General features: G+C 43.2%; 1 protein-coding gene across 1 annotated transcript in view; it reads right to left on the bottom strand.

Annotated features, from left to right (window-relative positions):
* The window catches only part of mettl16 (methyltransferase 16, N6-methyladenosine), a 61,950-nt gene extending 42,515 nt beyond the window's left edge, over nucleotides 1-19,435 (bottom strand). The window contains exons 1-2 of the mRNA XM_063204329.1: nucleotides 19,240-19,435; nucleotides 18,874-19,008 (exon numbers count right to left, since the gene is read on the bottom strand). Coding sequence (XP_063060399.1) covers nucleotides 18,874-19,001 — 128 coding nt within the window. The 5' untranslated portion in view covers nucleotides 19,002-19,008; nucleotides 19,240-19,435. The remainder of the gene's footprint in view (nucleotides 1-18,873; nucleotides 19,009-19,239) is intronic.
* Between the last annotated feature and the right edge of the window lie 251 nt (nucleotides 19,436-19,686).

The following is a 19,686-nucleotide window of genomic DNA, read 5'->3' as shown; positions in this document are numbered from 1 at the left end:
GGCACTTGATGACTGGAACGCCCTTTTAACCCCATGTACAGTAGCACTGTATCAAACATTCAAGCTTGGAAAAATGTTGTTTTTCAAAGTTCTTCATATTAATCTTGGCCTTCAAAGTATATGTTTTTGTCTATGTCTTATCACAGTGTCTGGTTTGTCTGCTGCCATCTGCTGGTCAAAAAACGCAACAACAGTGTAATTTAAGAAAACAAAAGGGGTTGGAAAGTCCTTGCCCATAATTTACCAATAAAGTAGCCCGAGAAATCTAGACGCCCCTAGGGGTTAAGCTTGCTAGGCTGCCAATGAAGCACTTTAATTCTACAGTATATTGCTATATATTAATTATGATTTTAACAAGCATCATGCAGAATGCTCAATCATGATTACATTTCTACCAGGACACCCCCACCCCCATGTCTGGTAGAAATGTAGTGCAGGGTGAGGCCATCTTGGGACTGGCATCATGATCGAGCATTAATCAGTCACACTTAGAAAATTATTTAAACTAGAAATATTCATCATGCTTGTTAAAATCATAAATATATAGCAATATACTGTATAATAATTACAGTGCTTTATTGGTTAATTATGGGCAAGATTTTCCAGCCCCTTTTGTTTTCTGACATTACGCTGTTGTTACTTTTTTAGACCAGCAGATGGCAGCAGACAAAACAGACACTGTGATACGATATAGAGAAAAACACATATACTTTGAAGGCCAAGATTAATATGAAGAACTTTGAAAAACAAAGTTTTTCCAAGCTTGAATGTTTGATACAGTGCTACTGTACATGGGGTTAAAAGGGCGTTCCAGTCATCAAGTGCCCACATGGTTAATTTGAGGCCTGAAGTAGAGGGTACCGTAAGGTAATTTTGTCCCAAAGCTGTTTTTAAGTCCCTCCTATTTTATCTTTCAAAGTCTGAGCGCCCTACTTTTTCTTGAATACACTGTACAGTTCCCAAATATGATGGAAAATCAATTATAACTCCCAAAGCATGCATAGTTTCCGAGATCTGGAACCCCAAAGTGGCAAGACTCTTCAACATGCGTTTCACTAATTCAGTTTTTAAGGCTTAATATAGCCTAAAATAATCAAGGCATGCCATTTATAAGTACATCATCTGGTAGACAGGGTCATATTGAGGGGCCATGGTGATTTTTTAGGCCTGTATCTTCCTTCAAACTAAAAGCAGAGGTGTCAAAATCTGCTTGTAAATTTTGTATGCAATTCACAGGCTTGAAAAGTGGGCATGGCACCCCAACTTTGGAGGGCTTCATCTCCGCAACCGTTGGACGTAGGGCGCTAATACTTGGTATTCTTTCAATTGACATCAAAAGGTACCTGTATGTGAAATATTGGGTTAATCGGAGAGGGTCACCTGGGGAGATTCTAGGGAATCATGTGAATTGACATGGAATGACCCATCTTCATTTTCATTTAGTAGTATTGACTTTTTTCTTTATCCTTTGTCCTCCCTTCAAAACACTTTTTTCTCCATCTTAAGTTTTACTGTTCCACTATTTCCCTGCTCTACTTCAACTGCATTTTTGTCATAACCACTTTGTCACCCTGCGTGGCATTTCTTTATTTTTCTCTCATTCTTCCTTTTCTTACGGTTCCAGTTTTTGTTCTGCATTCATGGCACAAAAATAAGCACACCATTAGTTCATTCTAAGGTGAAACCTCCCCCCATCACCACCTCTCCTCTCCATAAACCTTCAGCACTATTTATTAACACTGAACTCTATATCAAGTAGGTCTGACAGTCAAAACAAACAAAACACACAGCAACACCTTTCAGCAAAGGTAGGGGGTTGGGAGGTGTGTTTGTGAATTCAGTCAATGCTTTAGTTTTACACAATGGCGCTACAGTGCATATGCTATTCACGGATAATAATATAGACTACAGATTTAATCCAACAATATATTGCCAGCAATAGCTGGTATTGCATGTGGCATGTCTCCATGACAAAGTCTCACCTTCTTTTAGTAATATCCTGTCTGCGACACACAATAAATTAATCTGCCATTATCCAATGTTAGAAAGATCCCTTTGGGAAATGAGCACATGTATGGATGCATAGCCCCATGGGACTGCTATGACTATTCATGAGGAACCAACAGATGAATAGGCTAAGGACAACAGGTATACCAGAGAGAGAGAGAGAGAGAGAGAGAGAGAGAGAGAGAGAGAGAGAGAGAGAGAGAGAGAGAGAGAGAATATAAGAGATATGAACAACAGGTAACTTAAACCAGACAAAGAGACACACTACTACAGTGGTTACCAATACTAATGTGATGCATAAGATGCGTAGCAGCAAACATTCCTTCCTTCTGTCATCCATCATATGGCTAATTACCATTTTACGAATGCACTACCAAGTGAGAATAATTGTGACAAAAACCACAGCAGAGGGGAATTAAAGATGATCTCGATAACAGATTTCATTGTGCAAATGTTTGATGGTATGATAGAGTAGTTAAGAAAATTAGTTCCGCAAGGAGCCGTTCTTGGGCCATTGGGTTTCAGTCGTCACATTAATTACAGTCCAATGAAAACATTAGTAACGCCAACCTGTGTTTATGTGTGGGTGATCATAATTTGTTGCTAAAAAATAAGACACATTTAAATCAGCCGTCAATGTAATTTAGCATATCTGAACCCCCATCTCATCAACGCATCTCGCTAAAGGTGAATTGTATTGCTCTTTATTTCAAGTGGAAAAAACACGAGTTTAAGACCATGTGTCAATATCAATCATGTTCGGGCTGTGGGAATGGCAAAGGAAAATAAAATGCAACATAAATAATCCAGTGATAAACAATTGAGTTTCTTCCAATTTGAGAAACATCCCATTAAACAGAATGCCTCTGAAGTCTGGACTTGGGGCAACATACAGTGTTTTCCACTTTCCTTTGTCCATCAATTACAAGGGGAAAGAAAACACTACTCCACTACTCTGACCCTCTGGAGACGTCAGCACAAACATAGAGAGAGCCTCTCCCTCTCTCCCCAACATTTAACACGGCTTCACAGCACACAGGAGAATGATGTAATGGACTCTGAACTCTTGTTCCAGAGAACAAAGCTTTTATCCACCCTTTGGCTCTGGCGTGTGTAGTGTGTAGTGTGTGTGTGTGTGTGTGTAGTGTGTGTGTGTGTGTGTGTGTGTGTGTGTGTGTGTGTGTGTGTGTGTGTGTGTGTGTGTGTGTGTGTGTGTGTGTGTGTGTGTGTGTGTGTGTGAGACGCTTCTTCAGACAAGGGAATGTGATTGTGAACTATAAAGTCTTCTGAACATAACACAGCTCTCTGCTCTACTCTACTCTGCCCCACTCTCCACGCTCCCCCTCTCTCTATGCTCGATTCCTCAGTGACAGCTGTGCAATAACCCACTACGAGGCCAGACAAACTGAAAGGTAAGCAATCTCTTTCATCACTGCACAGAGGAATGTCATTATGAAGTCTCATGCAGTCAGGTTTCATATCCCAAAATAGGGTGAATTAAGGCAATTAGGCTAGTAATATGCTCTAATATAGGTGGGGGAGGGGTGGAGATGGAGAAATGGAGAGATGGAAAGACAGTGATCTATGAGAAACAATATGGCTAGATCAGTGGGCAGCCACATAGAGCAAAAGAAATAAAGAGGGAGAGATGTGGAATCACAGTAGACAGAGAGAGAGAGAGAGAGAGAGAGAGAGAGAGAGAGAGAGAGAGAGAGAGAGAGAGAGAGAGAGAGAGAGAGAGAGAGAGAGAGAGCGAGAGCGAGAGAGAGAGAGAGAGAGAGAGAGAGAGAGAGAGAGAGAGAGAGAGAGAGAGAGAGAGAGAGATGAAAAATATGAAAGCTCTCAACAGACCATCCTCTCTGCCATCTCCCAGTACCAAAGATTCTACAGTGTTCTACAGTACAATCTGCTCAGCGCCAACAGGGAATCCCATTCGTATCGGCACAGATGAACACTGCCAAAAGGTACAGTACTGTGCAGTAGAGTATTGAAGCAAAGCAGCTATACAACTACCAGTTTCAGGCAAAAAACTGTAGCATGTATGTCGTACATATACGTCTTTGCCACCTGATGCAACTAATATCTTCTACACCCATGTCTGATGTCACATGGTCCATGATGAGATCCAGAGACATGTCTATAGTTAAATAATCAACTGGCCTTGGTTCAAACGGCAACAACAAGTATTTATTTCTCATCCATACCCCATCTCTCTTTACAAACCATATCCTGTCCAGTGTCCAGGGTCCACTCATAATAAGGACCAAAACCCCAGACCCCGGTTCAACTCATGGCTCTCTGATAACCGTCCTCGCCTTCTCAAAAGAAAGAGCTTCAGATCCAGAACCAGGTGGCCCATTCTGCATCAATAATGCAACAGAGAGAGAGAGAGAGAGAGAGAGAGAGAGAGAGAGCGCAGTGTGTGTGTGTGTGTGTGTGTGTGTGTGTGTGTGTGTGTGTGTGTGTGTGTGTGTGTGTGTGTGTGTGTGTGTGTGTGTGTGTGTGTGTGTGTGTGTGTGTGTGTGTGTGTGTGAGTGTGTGTGTGTGGAGAGATTAATGTGCAACTTATTAGCAAGAGAAATCTGCAGGAGGGAGGAAGGAAGGAGCAAAGCAGCAGCGGCAAGCAGCCGGCAGCTGAGACACGAGAGTGGAACGCTGAGAGGGTGCTTGGCAAATTGCGAAAAAGAGGAAACGTTAAATGTCACTTGAACTTTGAATTTTTAATGCTTTCTTTTGGTGCGCCGCTCTAGTGCTACGCAGCTGCTCGGGATGGAACGGAATACGGAATGGGCTGAGGCAGGGGCTGGGGCTGGGCTTGGCTGAGCTAGGTCGTGGAGCCGTCAGACAGATTTTGGTGATGGATGCAGTCTCGTCTCGTCTCGTCTCTCTCTCTCTCTCTCCCGGTTTCTCCCTCTCTCTTCTCCTGTTTCTCTCCCTCTCTCCACTTCCCTACTTCTTTCCTAATCCTGTGTCTTCCTTCGTGACATCTGTGGCCCAAATCTTCTGCTCTCCTCCGTATCTCTCTACTGCACTCAGACTCTGGAAGATGGGTTTGGGTGGGGTGAAAGAGGGAGGGGGGGAAGCTCTTTATTTTCCCTCTTTTCCATCTCTCTCTCTCTCTCTATCTCTATCTCGCTCTCTCTCTCTCTCCCTCTCGCTCTCTGCCCCCATCGTTCTCACTCACTCTCTTGCTCTACCAAATTCTCCCTCCCAAACCTTCCAGATTAGCCACATCCAGCAAATGACTGCTACTTACACTAAAGTTAAGGAGGCTTATCTCCCCCAGTTAAGACCACCAGGCTGCTGATGGAAACCAGAGAAGAAAAGAAATCTGGCTGCAGAAATATGTTGATTTTTTTTTTTGGCGAGGGGGTGGGGGGAGTCACTTTTTTGGCAAAGACTTTCACAAATCCCTTATGCTAACTTGTTGGAGCAGTAGGCCGTCTTTTGTCGTCTTTGATGAAACACGCACGCACACACGCACGCACGCACGCACGCACGCACGCACGCACGCACGCACACCCCTCCCCAAACACCTGGCCCCTGCATCAGCTCTAACGGTCTCTTTTCACTTAGGAGGATTGGTGTGTGTGTGTGTGTGTGTGTGTGTGTGTGTGTGTGTGTGTGTGTGTGTGTGTGCGTGTTGTGGGCTGAGCATGGGCGGTTGCTGTCTGCAGCAGCAGCAGCAGAAGAGAGTCTCTTGTTAATTGTTTGCCATGATAATGGGCACCTGGCGACGCGTTGCGGCTGCAGATGCCCAGACTTGCCTCATCGTTTTTTTCTCCCTCCATTTTCCCCTCTCCTCCCCCTCGTCTTCCCCCTTCATTCATTCTTCCTTTTCTAAAAAAAAATATAAACACCTCAGCCTTCGCATCGCTCCGTCTGTCTGGCAGCCTCAAACCCGCACGTTGCCACGCCGGCGTGCTGCTGACACAGGTAAACACCCTCACACCTGCTCTCCCAGCACAGCACAGCCCAGCACAACACACATGCTCTGCTTGCATTCATCTGCATTTACAACAATTAAATTTTTCCTCCCCAACACACACACACGCACGCACAGCACACATTCAATATGAATGAATTCAAAAGTAACCTACAGTTAAGATGCACAAACCACACAGTCACATCTGCACACAGAAATGCACACACACCTGAGAACCACACCTGAACCCGACAGCCAACACCATGTCAGCCTCCATGGGTTTATTATAGGAAAGCCTCAATAACACCGGCAAGCACAAAAGCTAGCCCACAGAGACACACAGGTCCATGATGTTTTGTAGTAGCAGATGTGTAGGTGGTGCAACCACAGCTAATGGAACTATTGTATACATCAAATTATCTTTTGTTTTACTGGATTACCTGAGAAGCATATTCATTCCTCGTGCATTTATTACCCATAGGGCCATTATTAATAAAATGTATGGGCATTAACTTAGTTGTGGTTGTTCCACCTGACTTCTGCTACCAAAAAAAGTAATTGATCCACACACATTTTTTTGTAGACACATCTGCTAAATTGTGTGGAGAGAGAGAGAGAGTGAGAGTGAGTGAGAGAAAGAGAGAGAGAGAGAGAGAGAGAGAGAGAGGAGAGAGAGAGGAGAGAGAGAGAGAGAGAGAGAGAGAGAGAGAAGAGAGAGAGGAGAGAGAGAGAGAGAGAGAGAGAGAGAGAGAGAGAGAGAGAGAGAGAGAGGGAGTGAGTGAGTGAGTGAGTGAGTGAGTGAGTGAGTGAGAGAAAGAGACTTTGTGCACTTCAGCACATATTTCATCAAGGCAAAAGTCAGACGAGGAAAAAAAAAGAAAAGAAGAGAAAAAAGAGGAGAGGAGAGGAGAGGAGAAGAGTTGAGGGGGTGAGCTGGGTTGTCTCGGCAGGCAGGCAGCAAGGCAGGCAGGCAGCAAGGCAGGCCTGTGGATTACTGGGAGAGGAGAGGAGAGGAGAGCAGAGCAGAGCAGAGCAGAGCAGAGGAGAGGAGAGGAGAGGAGAGCAGAGGAGAGGAGAGGAGAGCAGAGGAGAGGAGAGGAGAGCAGAACAGATGAGAGGAGAGCAGAGGAGAGGAGAGGAGAGCAGAGGGGAAGGGAGGTGATCTGTGTGAAAAGGAAAGGAGGCAGGTTTGCATTAAACATGAAAGGAGCCGCCCGCCAGCCCACCGCACTGCTTGAGAAGGGCCAGGGCCAGAGGCTTCACCATTGCACCACCAAGCTTAGAGGAAAACGAAAGACAAAAGACAGATATAAAAGGGGAAGAAGAGCAAAGACAAAGGTAGAAACGACAGGTAAAAAGACTGAGGGAGGCAGAGACGGTGTGAAATTGACAGTGAGAGTGAGAGAGAAAGAAAGAAAGAAAGAAAGAAAGAAAGAGTATGCTGAAAGAAAGGTTATGTCAGGAACAGTGGAGGAAACAAAAACCTATATAGAAAGATAAACAAATAGAAACTGCAGAGCAAAGAGTTAAAATAGGTATGGGGCGGGCGTGTGCATTACTGTATTATTGTGTGTGTGGCTGGGCTCTTCTACATGTGTGTAGATGTTTACATTTGTAACATGTTCCTGTGCAAGTGTGTGTGTACTTCTCTGTGTCTGTGTGTAATCCTCATCCTTACTAGTTTGTGTGTGTGTGTGTGTGTGTGTGTGTGTGTGTGTGTGTGTGTGTGTGTGTGTGTGTGTGTGTGTGTGTGTGTGTGTGTGTGTACCCGCATGTGTGTTTAAGTAAGTTACGGTGAACAAAAGAGGCAGGACAATCTTGTGAGCTCATATGAAGCAGCGATCTCATTTTAGCGATGATGATGTGGAGGAGGAGGACGTCCATCATTATCTTATCATACCCCTGACAACCCTTCATTAAACCACACAAGCAATAAGACAGTACAGCCACACGAGGCACACAAAGAAGCAAAAACACCACACACACACACACACACTCACCGTTGTGGAGTACTACCATTGATACACTCAAGTCACGATTCGGTACTACGGTTCGATACACCCAAGATTTTCCAAATGTATCTTTTAAAATTAATTAGTTTGCTTGCTGCTTTTGTTTTCTAGACTCAAGTGTGCAGAACTTTGAAAGGACATTTCACAATACTGCTTTCTTGCGCCACAATACCGTATCACGACCCTGCGTATCACGATTTCTCGGTTCGATACAATATCGTTACAGCCCTAATAAGCACACAACTTAAGAATCCTAAACTGTGCCAAAGCAAAACCGATTTCAATCCCTAACCTGTCAGTATAGAAACATGTTGGGTCTTGTTTTTGTTGCACTTTTAGTTTTGACATTAAGGACAAAAATAGCCAAGAGCAACATATTGTAGTTTACCAAGTAACTTGGCACCTCAGTGTCTACCCCACAAATCACACAATTTGTATTTTGTCCGTGTCTGATGGGCCTTTTATGCCCCATTTGTGCCCAAATTACAGATGTGCATGCACATGTGCGTAAACGCCCGCACGCGCACACACACAGTGGAGCATGAGGAGCCCAGCCCGAGCCCTACCCACCTCATTACACCGCGTTCCACATTATTACGCAAATGACATTTTTTGCCGTTTTCCCAAATAATCAATAGAAATGACAGTCGTCATATTTTTCAAGTCATCAGCCATTAGAGTACAATTTTAAACGTTTTTGAATGAACCTTCCAATGACATCGGTATTTTTTAAAATAATAAAAAACTTAAAATGCCCAAAATGCTCTGTTCCAATTAATTACGCAAAACAGTTTTGTAGTGTTGTAATCCAAATTTCTTTCTTTTTTTCACATTTACATCAAAACAGTTGGCATTTGGTACCTTCAATACATTTCAATGTTCAAAACTTTGCTATAAGCTGTAACTGGAATGCTGCATTTAATATTGAAGTGATGGAATTGCATGGTAGTTATGGAAGCCCAGATATCCTTGCTGCTTTGATCTCAGCTGTTTTTGTTTGTTTGGTCGGGTGACCCACACTTCACTCTTCAATATACCCGTAGATTTCCATGCCACGTTTAGGTGCTTTGGAGATGATGACATTCTAACTCACCAGACATAACATCCCATTCATTTTCAATGGGGTTTTATGTCTGGTGAGTTAAAATGTCGATACCACCAAAGCACCTAAACGTGGCATGGAAATCTATGGGTATATTGAAGAGTGAAGTGTGGGTCACCAGACCAAACAAACAAAAACAGTTGAGAGCAAAGCATCAAGGATATCTGGGCTTCCATAACTCCCATGCAATGCCCTGCCATTGACTTCAATGTTAAAGGCAGCATTCCAGTTACTAAGACAAAGAGGTTATCATCAAGTATTGAACATTGAAATGTAATTTAGAAGGTACAAAAATCCAACTGTGTTGATGTAAATGGGAAACAAAGAAAGAAATTTGGATTACAACACTACAAAACTACTTTGCGTAATAATGTGGAACAGAGCATTTTAAGTTTTTTATTACTTAAAAAATACCGTTATCATTGGAAGGTTCATTCAAAAACGTTTTAATTGTACTCTAATGGCGGATGACTTGAAAATTATGACGACTGTCATTTGCATTGATTATTTGGGGAAACAGCGAAAAATGTCAGTTGCATAATAATGTGGAACGTGGTGTAGAGCTGAATTGATGGACCTGCTACAGCGCAGAGTCTGGGCTGCCCAAAAAAAGATGAAGAAAGATGAACACACTCACACACATCCCAAAAAAGATGAGGAAAGAAAGAATACACACACACGGCGGCCATCATTATGAGAGATCAAAGGCAGTGTGGAGGACGACGTGAGGCCCCTTTTCATGCCGCACCTTCAAACGGTGGGTGCAGCCGGACCTGCGAACACACACCTGAGACCAGACAACAGGGCTGCTGGTTTCTCTCTAATAGTGTGTGTGTGTGTGTGTGTGTGTGTGTGTGTGTGTGAGTGTGTGAGTGTGTGAGTGTGTGAGTGTTGGCTCATCCACAGGTCGGCTGAGGCTCATGCTACGGTTCACAACAGCACGTCTCCTCTTCTTGACACCAATTTAGACTACTTTAGCTGTGTGTGTGTGTGTGTGTGTGTGTGTGTGTGTGTGTGTGTGTGTGTGTGTGTGTGTGCGTGTGTGCGTGTGTGTGTGTGTGCGTGTGACATTTGGGTATAAGAAATGTGTGTATGTTTGCAATGCACACACAAACATATTCCGGAAACACTAAGGCTTCAGGAAAATGTGTGGGTAGATGCAGACACACAAGACATTGAGTAGACATTTGAACAGGGGAAATGCATATGTGGAGACACCCACAGTGAGGATATTCAGGCATACCGTAAGAAAGGTGTGTAGGCACCTCAGAGGACATTTGGACATCGGGTATATGGGTGGTTGACGTTCAAGGACGTAACACAATTTAAAAAAAAAGTTATTCCAATTCCTGAAAAAATTGATGGAAAAAATTTGGGAAAAAAAACAAAAAAAACAAAGCACTTAGTGGTCCGTGGAATTTCGCCTAATTTTGTTGCCATTTTTGGGAAAATGTGTCCTGCATCAACACATTGCATAGACATGTCACACCGCAGGATAATGGAGTCACACCACAGGAAATTCACTGCATTATGGCCATTTAAATGCTTTTGTATACATGACTGACATCTGAGCTCATGCCAACTTGATAATGATATTGTGTTTAATATTAATATGTGCTTTCATTTATTAAAAAACTTTTTTCCTTCTATAAGTGTCACACCACAGGACACCATAAAATGAACCTAAGCATTGCGTGACAGAAACATTGCAATATGAAGCCATATTAAGAGGTTAATAGTCACCTTAAACTTCCACAGCACTCTCCAATAACTGAGGTACTGACTTGTTAGGAGCCAGTCTTTAAGACCCTTGTAATTGGCCTTGCTCTGCCCGCTCACATACATGTCACCCCACAGGACGCGATTTGTGTTACGAAATTGAACTTGTAGTTAATATTACTGTCTTGAGTTTTTTTCACATTCACATATCTTAATATACATTTAATATTTATGCAATCATGCAAAAGCTTCATACATTTTTCAAAATGTTGTTGGTTAATTTATATATATATTATATTCCAGGTTTCATTAATGTTACAGTCACACCGCAGGATATTTGACATATAAACCTTTACATATATCTTAACAAAAATGTTTCTTCTCATCTAAGACTAATATGAAACATAATGTACCACATCTTCTTTCATTCACATTTGCTTTTAAAGGAAAAATAACAGTTTTGTAGGTTTTTAACCAATGTTACGAAAAAACAAGGCGTCACGTCAACCACCCATATATAGATGGATACATACACAGACACACACACAGACAGACAAAGACACACACGCACACACTTGAGCAGCAATACAAACATTCTCATTTGGGTCCATAGCTTGATGCCTGACAGTGACAGCCAGTAGCTCTGCCAACCAACCGTGGCCCACATCCCACATCTGGCATTCCCCAGCACTGGGCACCTCCACTGTCCCACGCAGCTGCACGACTGAAAATTGGCGCGTTTTTGTTGAAATTAACGACAAATTGACAGTCGTAGCTCAGACTTCACAATTGGGAGGGTGTCCCCCATTGCTCAACTACCCCTCAAAAAACCCAAATCCCCCCTTCGGTTGGAGGAGAGTATGAAGCTATTCTTTTTTTCACAAACAATATTTCTGTGACAGCCCAGCACTGCGCTGGCATTAATGATCTTAGGCTGTCAGGGTGAAGAAAGAGACAGTCTGACACACAACTCCCACTCCCTCTGCTCGTCTTTCCCTCACTGCATATACCCTTTCTCTCGCTCGCTCACTCTCCCTCTCGTTCTCTCTCCAGTACTCTCTGGGTCTCTCCATATTTCCCACCCCTGTGCATCCCAATTACTGCCAGAGCTCAAGCACAGCTATTGCACATGAAGCGTCCTAGCACACTGTGCGCGTACATGCAACATGCATGTGTGTTAGAGAAAGAGAAAGAGAGAGAGAGAGAGAGAGAGAGAGAGAGAGAGAGAGAGAGAGAGAGAGAGAGAGAGAGAGAGAGAGAGAGAGAGAGGGAGAGAGACCTATCAAAGCCTATGTATGCATGTGCGTTTGAAGGTCTGTGTGTGTGTGTGTGTGTGTGTGTGTGTGTGTGTGTGTGTGTGTGTGTGTGTGTGTGTGTGTGTGTGTGTGTGTGTGTGTGTGTGTGTGTGTGTGTGCACTAGGGTGCATCAGTTGCCCCCTATGAAAAGATATCGCCTTGGCCCTATAGTAAAAATGTTCTACACCCAGTAAAAACACACTGTGTAAAATATTTTGAAATTTGGATGAAGTCTACCAGGGCCACCAGCCCCATGAAAATAGAAAATAATGGTGATAGTCAGAATCTTGGAATAGAAATGGACATTTTGCTGCATAAAGCTACCCAATAAAAAACATATTGTCTCAGCTCTGTGATAGAAATGTTCTATGCACAGTAAAATCACTCTGTGTAAAATATTTTGAAATTTGGATGAAGTCTACCGGGGCCACCAGCCCCATGAAAATAGAAAATAATGGTGACAGTCAAAATCTTGGATAGAAACAGGGCTGGACTGGCCATCTGGCATGGCGGGCATTTCCCGGTGAGCCCCGCACCCTCGTGGACCCCCATTTATTTATTTTTACATTACTGAAAATAGGGGCCCATGAGGGTGCAGGGCCCACCGGTGAGTCAGTTCTCCGGCACTAATAATCTCCTTAAATCCAAAAGTGCCCGGGCCCTATTTATCGCCCAGTCCAGCCCTGAATAGAAATGGACATTTCGCTGCATAAAGCTACCCAATAAAAACATATTGCCTCAGCTGTGTGATAAAAAAATGTTCTATGCACAGTAAAATCACTCTGTGGAAAATGTGTTGAAATTAAGATTAATTCTACTGGGTCCACCAGGCCCATGAAAATACAAAACAATGGTGATAGTGATGGGCAACCTGGATTCCAAAGTCCAGTGCCACATATTCCAAATATAGCCAATATAATGAACCAGCTGACCCACTGCCAGTATCAAGCAAGAGATTGCGAAGTTGTATGACTTTTGTGTGCTTCACCTGTGGGCCTACAGGATTGTACAGGTAGCTGTTAATACCTGGTGGAGCATCTGTACTAAAGCTGTGAATGCTCCTTGGAATGACTTGTGTTTTTGTTAAGAAATCCCTGCAGTAGTTCAATAGAGTACTGTACATACAATAAAACTGTATGTGATGTTGGAAAGAGTGGCTTCCCAAAACCTGTACTTAAGTGGCTTCTAGGTATGTCATGGGTATCACCAGGTCCAGAGTCCATTGCCAAGGGCCTCTCAGGTAAGTTATGGTACTCATCTGATGGAGTAAAGTGAAATACTACCACAGGCGATGGGATAAAGAAGTAATGGCACTCTTCAATACAGTTGTATTGACTGCTTTGTAGCCTAGGCATTCCAAGGAACATTCACAGCTTTGGTACAGATGTTCCTCCATGAATTGTAGGCCCACAGGTGAAACACACAAATATAACAGTCATGCAGCTTTGCAATCTCTTGCTTGATACTAGCAGTGGTCCAAGGCAGCAAGGAATTGATATTGTGTTGCAAAAGAGCAAATTTGCCTAAATATAGCAGTTTGACCATCAGTCTGTCCTGAGACTGAAGTCTGTGAGACTGTGTAAGTGGATAGACTGAATACACAACCTGCTTAGATATTCCTTCTGTTTGTGCTCCCAATACAGGTGATCTCACTAATTACCTCATCAACCTGGCTGAAGTGGTAATTAGGCTCAGCTGGTTCATTATATTGGCTGGGGAAAATGTGTCACGCGGTGTGTCCACCTCTGTTTTAAGACAATGGCAAACCTAGATTCAAAAGCCACAATCCAGTGCCACAGATTTCAAATTACCTGGTTTTACCTGTCCAATTGCCCTAACTGGAAAGGTAAAACTAGGTATGTCATTTGGAATATGTGGCACTGGACTTCAGCTTTGGAATCCAGGTTGCCCATCACCATCACCATTATTTTGTATTTTCATGGGCCTGGTGGACCCGGTAGAATTCATCTAAATTTCAACATATTTTACACAGAGTGATTTTACTGTGCATAGAACATTTTTATCACAGAGCTGAGACAATATGTTTTTTATTGGGTAGCTTTATGCAGCAAAATGTCCATTTCTATTCCAAGATTCTGACCATCACCATTATTTTCTATTTTCATGGGGCTGGTGGCCCCGGTAGACTTCATCCAAATTTCAAAATATTTTACACAGTGTGTTTTTACTGGGTGTAGAACATTTTTACTATAGGGCCAAGGCAATATCTTTTCATAGGGGGCATCTGATGCACCCTAGTGTACACCCACGCTTTCAGTCCCCTCTCCCTCTCCCCTACCTGTCACTCTCTGCAGGGCTGGTTCCAGGGATCTCATGGATGCAACCAGACACAGGCACAGAAACCGCACCGCAGAGGAAACACAAAGAAGCAGAGAGAGAGAAAGGAGAAGTGAGAGGGAGAGGGTGAGGGTGAGGGAGAAGGAGAGAAAGAGGGGGAGAGGATCTGAGGTTTTAGCTCAGTTGCATGCATAAATAACGTCAAGCTGTTCTTCCTCCACACTCAAACGACAGGCACGTCTTGCAAGTCAAGCAAAGCAGCTCTACGATGACTGAAACATTGACAAATGAATGCTGACTGGTCTATTTCTGCACAATTTACATGCACATCATACATGCTTGTTTGTCTGTTTGTATGCAGGCCGTATGTGTGTGTGTTTTCCAAATGTGTGACCTCTGGGTTGTTTAATAGGCTGCAGAATCTACAGAAACTCGAAAGAGTAGGGGCAAGAAGAGCATATCTCTAGACAGCATCCAGACCAGCCCCCCAGCAAAGCAACAACTGATCCCTGCCTGACTGGAAATCTCTCTCTCTCTGTGTCTGTCTCGATCTTTCTCTCTCTAGCTTTCTATTGTCTGCCCCAGCACAGCAACTAGTAGTGTTTGGTGGGTTTCCAAACCCCTGAAGCATACTCAATTATTATTACTACATGTTGCATGGTTTTGCTACCTCCATAGGCAGTAAGGTCCTGGGAGATTCGCACACCTTTGGCAATGTAGCCAACAGCAACAACGAGTCACATAAAAAAGGTAAGAAAGAAAGGAAAAATGTTTAGAGGACTTCAGTCTGCAATGCAGAGCCTCTGGGTACAATGGTTTGAACCTTACTGCTTACTGTAGCCACAACACTGATATAGCCATATACTCCCTCCCCTTACTCACATTACAGGAAATAAATAAATAACTAGAGACAAAAGGGATGTTTTTTCCCATGCACGTAGCCTGGAGTTTAGTTGTCTGGTAAAAACAGTGGAAATCCCCAAAGAGCACAGTTTACCCCTGCCCTAAGGCTTCAGAATAGACATACTGTTGTGTGTGTGTGTGTGTGTGTGTGTGTGTGTGTGTGTGTGTGTGTGTGTGTGTGTGTGTGTGTGTGTGTGTGTGTGTGTGTGTGTGTGTGTGTGTGTGTGTGTGTGTGTGTGTGTGTGTACTATTGTTATGCCCATGTGTCTCCTTACGATGCACCCTCCATTTCCCTCTCCCTTACACACCCAACCACCCATCAATAGACACAGCAGGATGTGTCTCCCCGTCAGCTAAAAGCAGCCTCCTTAAATAGGATAGGCACTGAAGTCCCGGCAGGACTATTGATCAGCTCCAAAAACCTTCCCCTTGTTACTTCCTAAACCAGTCGCGGAACAAAACTCTCCTTTTCAGAGCATTAAAGAGGGTGAGCCTACCAACTCACGAGCCACATTGATGAGCCCCAGCAATTTAGCTGAATGTTGCAGATCTTGTAGCCCAGTACACTAGAGCAGTGTTTCCCAACCTTTTTTGTCACGTGTACCCCCTGAGCCTTTTTGTCATACCATGAGTACCCCCTCACTCATGCTTTATATCCCAATGTGACTATGCTCCATACATTTTTTCATTGTCCCAAGTACCCCCTGCAGTGTGCTCGCGTACCCCTAGTGGTACACGTACCCCTGGTTGGGAAACACTGCACTAGAGTAGGGCTGTCCCGACTATTCGACGTAATCGATTACGTCGATTGCGTAAATAAGTCGGCGTGTTCAACATACCGTCGTTTACGTGATTTGCGCAAAAAAAAAAAAAAGTGACTTGCGCGAGCCGCGAGGTAGGGTTAGACGTGCTAAACAGAGGCGACGAAAAATGACAGAGGCTGAAAGCCTAGGGTGTCAGTGTCAGACGAAGATGAAGGTGCAGTGGCAGTGCACCACTAATCAGCCCAATGAAAAAAAGTGATTTGTGCGAGCCGCGAGGTAGCCTACGTGCTGAAAACAGAAGTGGAGAAAATGACAGGGGCTGCACGTCCGAGAGTGTCAGTGTCAAACAAAGATGAAGGTAACAGTGGCACCACTTATCAGCCCAATAAACGGACAAAGACATCTAAAGTGTGGCGATATTTTAAAGACAAGGCACAATACCTGGTTGTGTTTCTGTAGGAGACTATATTTATTGAGGAAGTGAAAGTTTTTCAGATCGAGACGCGCGGTATATTTCACACTGCTTTATACTGTCGCTATGCTGGCGGCGTGCATAGCAACGACAGGGAGATAAAGCAATGATTCGTAATGTGCCTGTTATAGACGCAATATTCAACACCTTTAGGGTGACAGTGGTCGGGGTGTTTGTAGAAGAGCTTGTATACAAAGTTAAAAAGTAAATGAAGACAACAGAAGTGTGCATATTCCGGCCAACAGCGTGAGATGTGGAGAAGTGAGAGCCTGATTGAGAAGAAAGGTCTCTTCCCTTCTCCTCCACGGACGGTGCACGAAGTTCACCTCGCACTATTCAATATTGTTTGTGCCGACTGCAGTTATAAATAAATAGTAATATTATTCTAATAATATAATAAGTCATAATTATGTCGTGCTGCAATTACTAACTGGGTCTATATTAGCGACAGAAAGGGGATAGGGACCAGCTGGGTTTTGGTGCGTCAACAGAATGACATGGACAGAGTAGCCTCGACGTTCTTTCCTTGCAGGCTACTCATAATCTCTGGTAGCCTTGCCCATATTTGTTTCCACTTTCCTAATACTGTATAACTTGGGCCTCTTTATACATCAGTAAATGTAGGCTAATAAGCTTACTTGATTTGAACTGAAACAAATAGATATTATATTAGGCCTGTATGTATTATAGTTTTGTTTTAAAAGAAATCATTGTCCTAATAGGCCCTAGGTGCACTCTGCTTTATTTGTCTGTTATTTTTCAGGTCAAAATTAAGTGGCATATCACAGTTTTTCCCTTCCAAAAAAAAATAAAAAATAATCGCGACTATTCGAAAAAAATAGTTGATAGAATAATCGGGAGGAAAATAATCTTTAGGGACAGCCCTACACTAGAGGAACCCACCTCACCTCACCTCACCTCACCCACCTCATTCAGGAACTGAATGAAGTGAAGTGGTATCCCAATCACCTAATGTAGTGTGTGCTACTGTGAATAGCAATGCTCTTTCTTTTTTGTTTTTAACTGTTTGATATACCTGTCTGTGTCACATGTCCAATGTCAGTGACTGTGCTGCGAATACAATTCCATGGGGACAAATAAAGTTCTAACTAACAAACTAACCTAGCAGCAAAACATTTTCACACATTTTTCACACCGAGTTGGTCAAGTACTGCATCATTGGCGGTCAGACACAAACGGTCAGCAAAGCTGTACTCCAATCACAACAAAAGATATTTCCCCCTGGTTTGAATCATTGGGCAGAATAGTCACCGTTTCTCTGATTGGTCATGGCCAACGTTGCAGAGGCAGTTTGAACGACAACTGTTTGGTCCCACCCACAGCCTCAGTTGTCTGAACTGAGCAGTGCCAGGCGACTGTTTTCCTTTTAGTCTGGTTTGCCAGGCGAGGTCCATCATCCCTCTGAGAAGTAATTGTCAATAGGTATATTACCATTTGATTTAGATAATTTGTATGCCAATGCCTTTTTGTAGCCTGGCCGGCTTACGGAAATAATAGACAAAACCTTGTCTGCAAACCTGCATTATGGTCTGAGGGACTTAGACGTGTGTGTGTGTGTGTGTGTGTGTGTGTGTGTGTGTGTGTGTGTGTGTGTGTGTGTGTGTGTGTGTGTGTGTGTGTGTGTGTGTGTGTGTGTGTGTGTTACACTGAGTATAATGCAAATGTCTGGGAATGTCATAAGCACTGAAGAATTCAACGTGACAGAGGATAGGCAATTACGATCACAATTTTCTTGACACTACAAGATATGAAGGCAAACGAATGACAACTACTACTACTACACACAACAGTGCCACAGCTGTCCCATCTTCCATCTTTCTAATTCATCCCTAAACCCCAAGCCACCCTCCAGCAACAGTCCAAAGCCAATATTTTCTGGGTTCTTCCGCTGTCTGCCATACCCCGCAGCCCCCTCTCTCTCAATGAGATGCACTAAAGCAAATTAAATTCATCAGCGACAAGTTAATCCATTACCTGAGCTACATTAGATCTATTTAACGTTTCTAACATGTCAGCAGAGGATGTGTGATGAGATGAGAGGCCTTCGTTCCCAGAGCAGAAGAAATTATAGACGCCTTGAGATGAGATGTCATACTGCCAAGTTGTGCCAACTGACACCTGCTCAAGTTTTACATTGAGCTGAGCAGGCATTCAAGATCATCAAAAACAAAAGCTATTCGGGAATAGTCATTTCCACCATGGAAAAGTAATTCAGTCTCCAAAGCATTGCCATAAATATGACAAATTAGGTTCTCTCACAGACCCTTTAGAATATGTGGTTCTGTCCCAGCACAGAATAATGTGATTTGATGCAAACTGAAAAATGTGTGTTTGGACTTGAAAATAATACTCACGTGACACGTCCACTGAGATTCGTCTGCACATGCTGTTGAAACTCTGGATATTTGGAAGCCAGATATGCAAAGTCTGGAGGTTTGTCTTTATAACGATTTCGTGGGTGCATAGATTTGTTCAGAGCCATTCTTGAACTAGAAGAGAAAGACAAGTTAACAGCCCTGCGGCATTTATCATACTATTCAATTACCAAAAGCAATGCAGTTCTTTCACCTTGCAAGATGCAAGTCCTCCTTTTATTCTAAATGTCCAAGCGAATGAAACGTATCGGGCTCTATTTATGGCGAAAGCAATGCAGTGGGACATTGTAATGACAAGAATCGAAATGAATGAGGCTATGCATCTTCTATGATTGCAATATTTACCTTTTGGAGCACTCAGAAAACTGTTAGCCAATGTGCTGAATGACAGTTTTGTCTGGACGCCACATACGACTCTAACAGTCTACGCTGTAAAGACAGCAATTCGGTAGAATGTATGACTTTAATAACTGTTAAGAAACTGGTGTCCACTGTCCAATGTTTGCTAAAGTAGTCTGATCTGAAACACGTTTCTAAAACGTTCAAGCAAAAGCTTCCGGATGGAGACACAACGTCGCGCCTTATGATGACGTCAGTCCGTTTACTGTTCAACACACATGGACCAAAAAATGTTAATTTCAGTCTTTTCACTTCAAAAGGTATATTATGGTATTTTGTATGCCTATATAGTGGAGGAAATGAAGTAGGTGTATCTCGGCATTTCTTTTATACATTTCACTGTGTAAAGTGGTGCTCGGAGTGGTTATTGCATGCTGTTCATTGAAACTTTGC

The sequence above is a fragment of the Engraulis encrasicolus genome, chromosome 8 (assembly GCF_034702125.1).
Source record: "Engraulis encrasicolus isolate BLACKSEA-1 chromosome 8, IST_EnEncr_1.0, whole genome shotgun sequence".
Lineage (NCBI taxonomy): Eukaryota > Metazoa > Chordata > Actinopteri > Clupeiformes > Engraulidae > Engraulis > Engraulis encrasicolus.
Note: the sequence above shows the minus strand (reverse complement) of the source record. Positions and strands in the feature narration are given on the sequence as shown.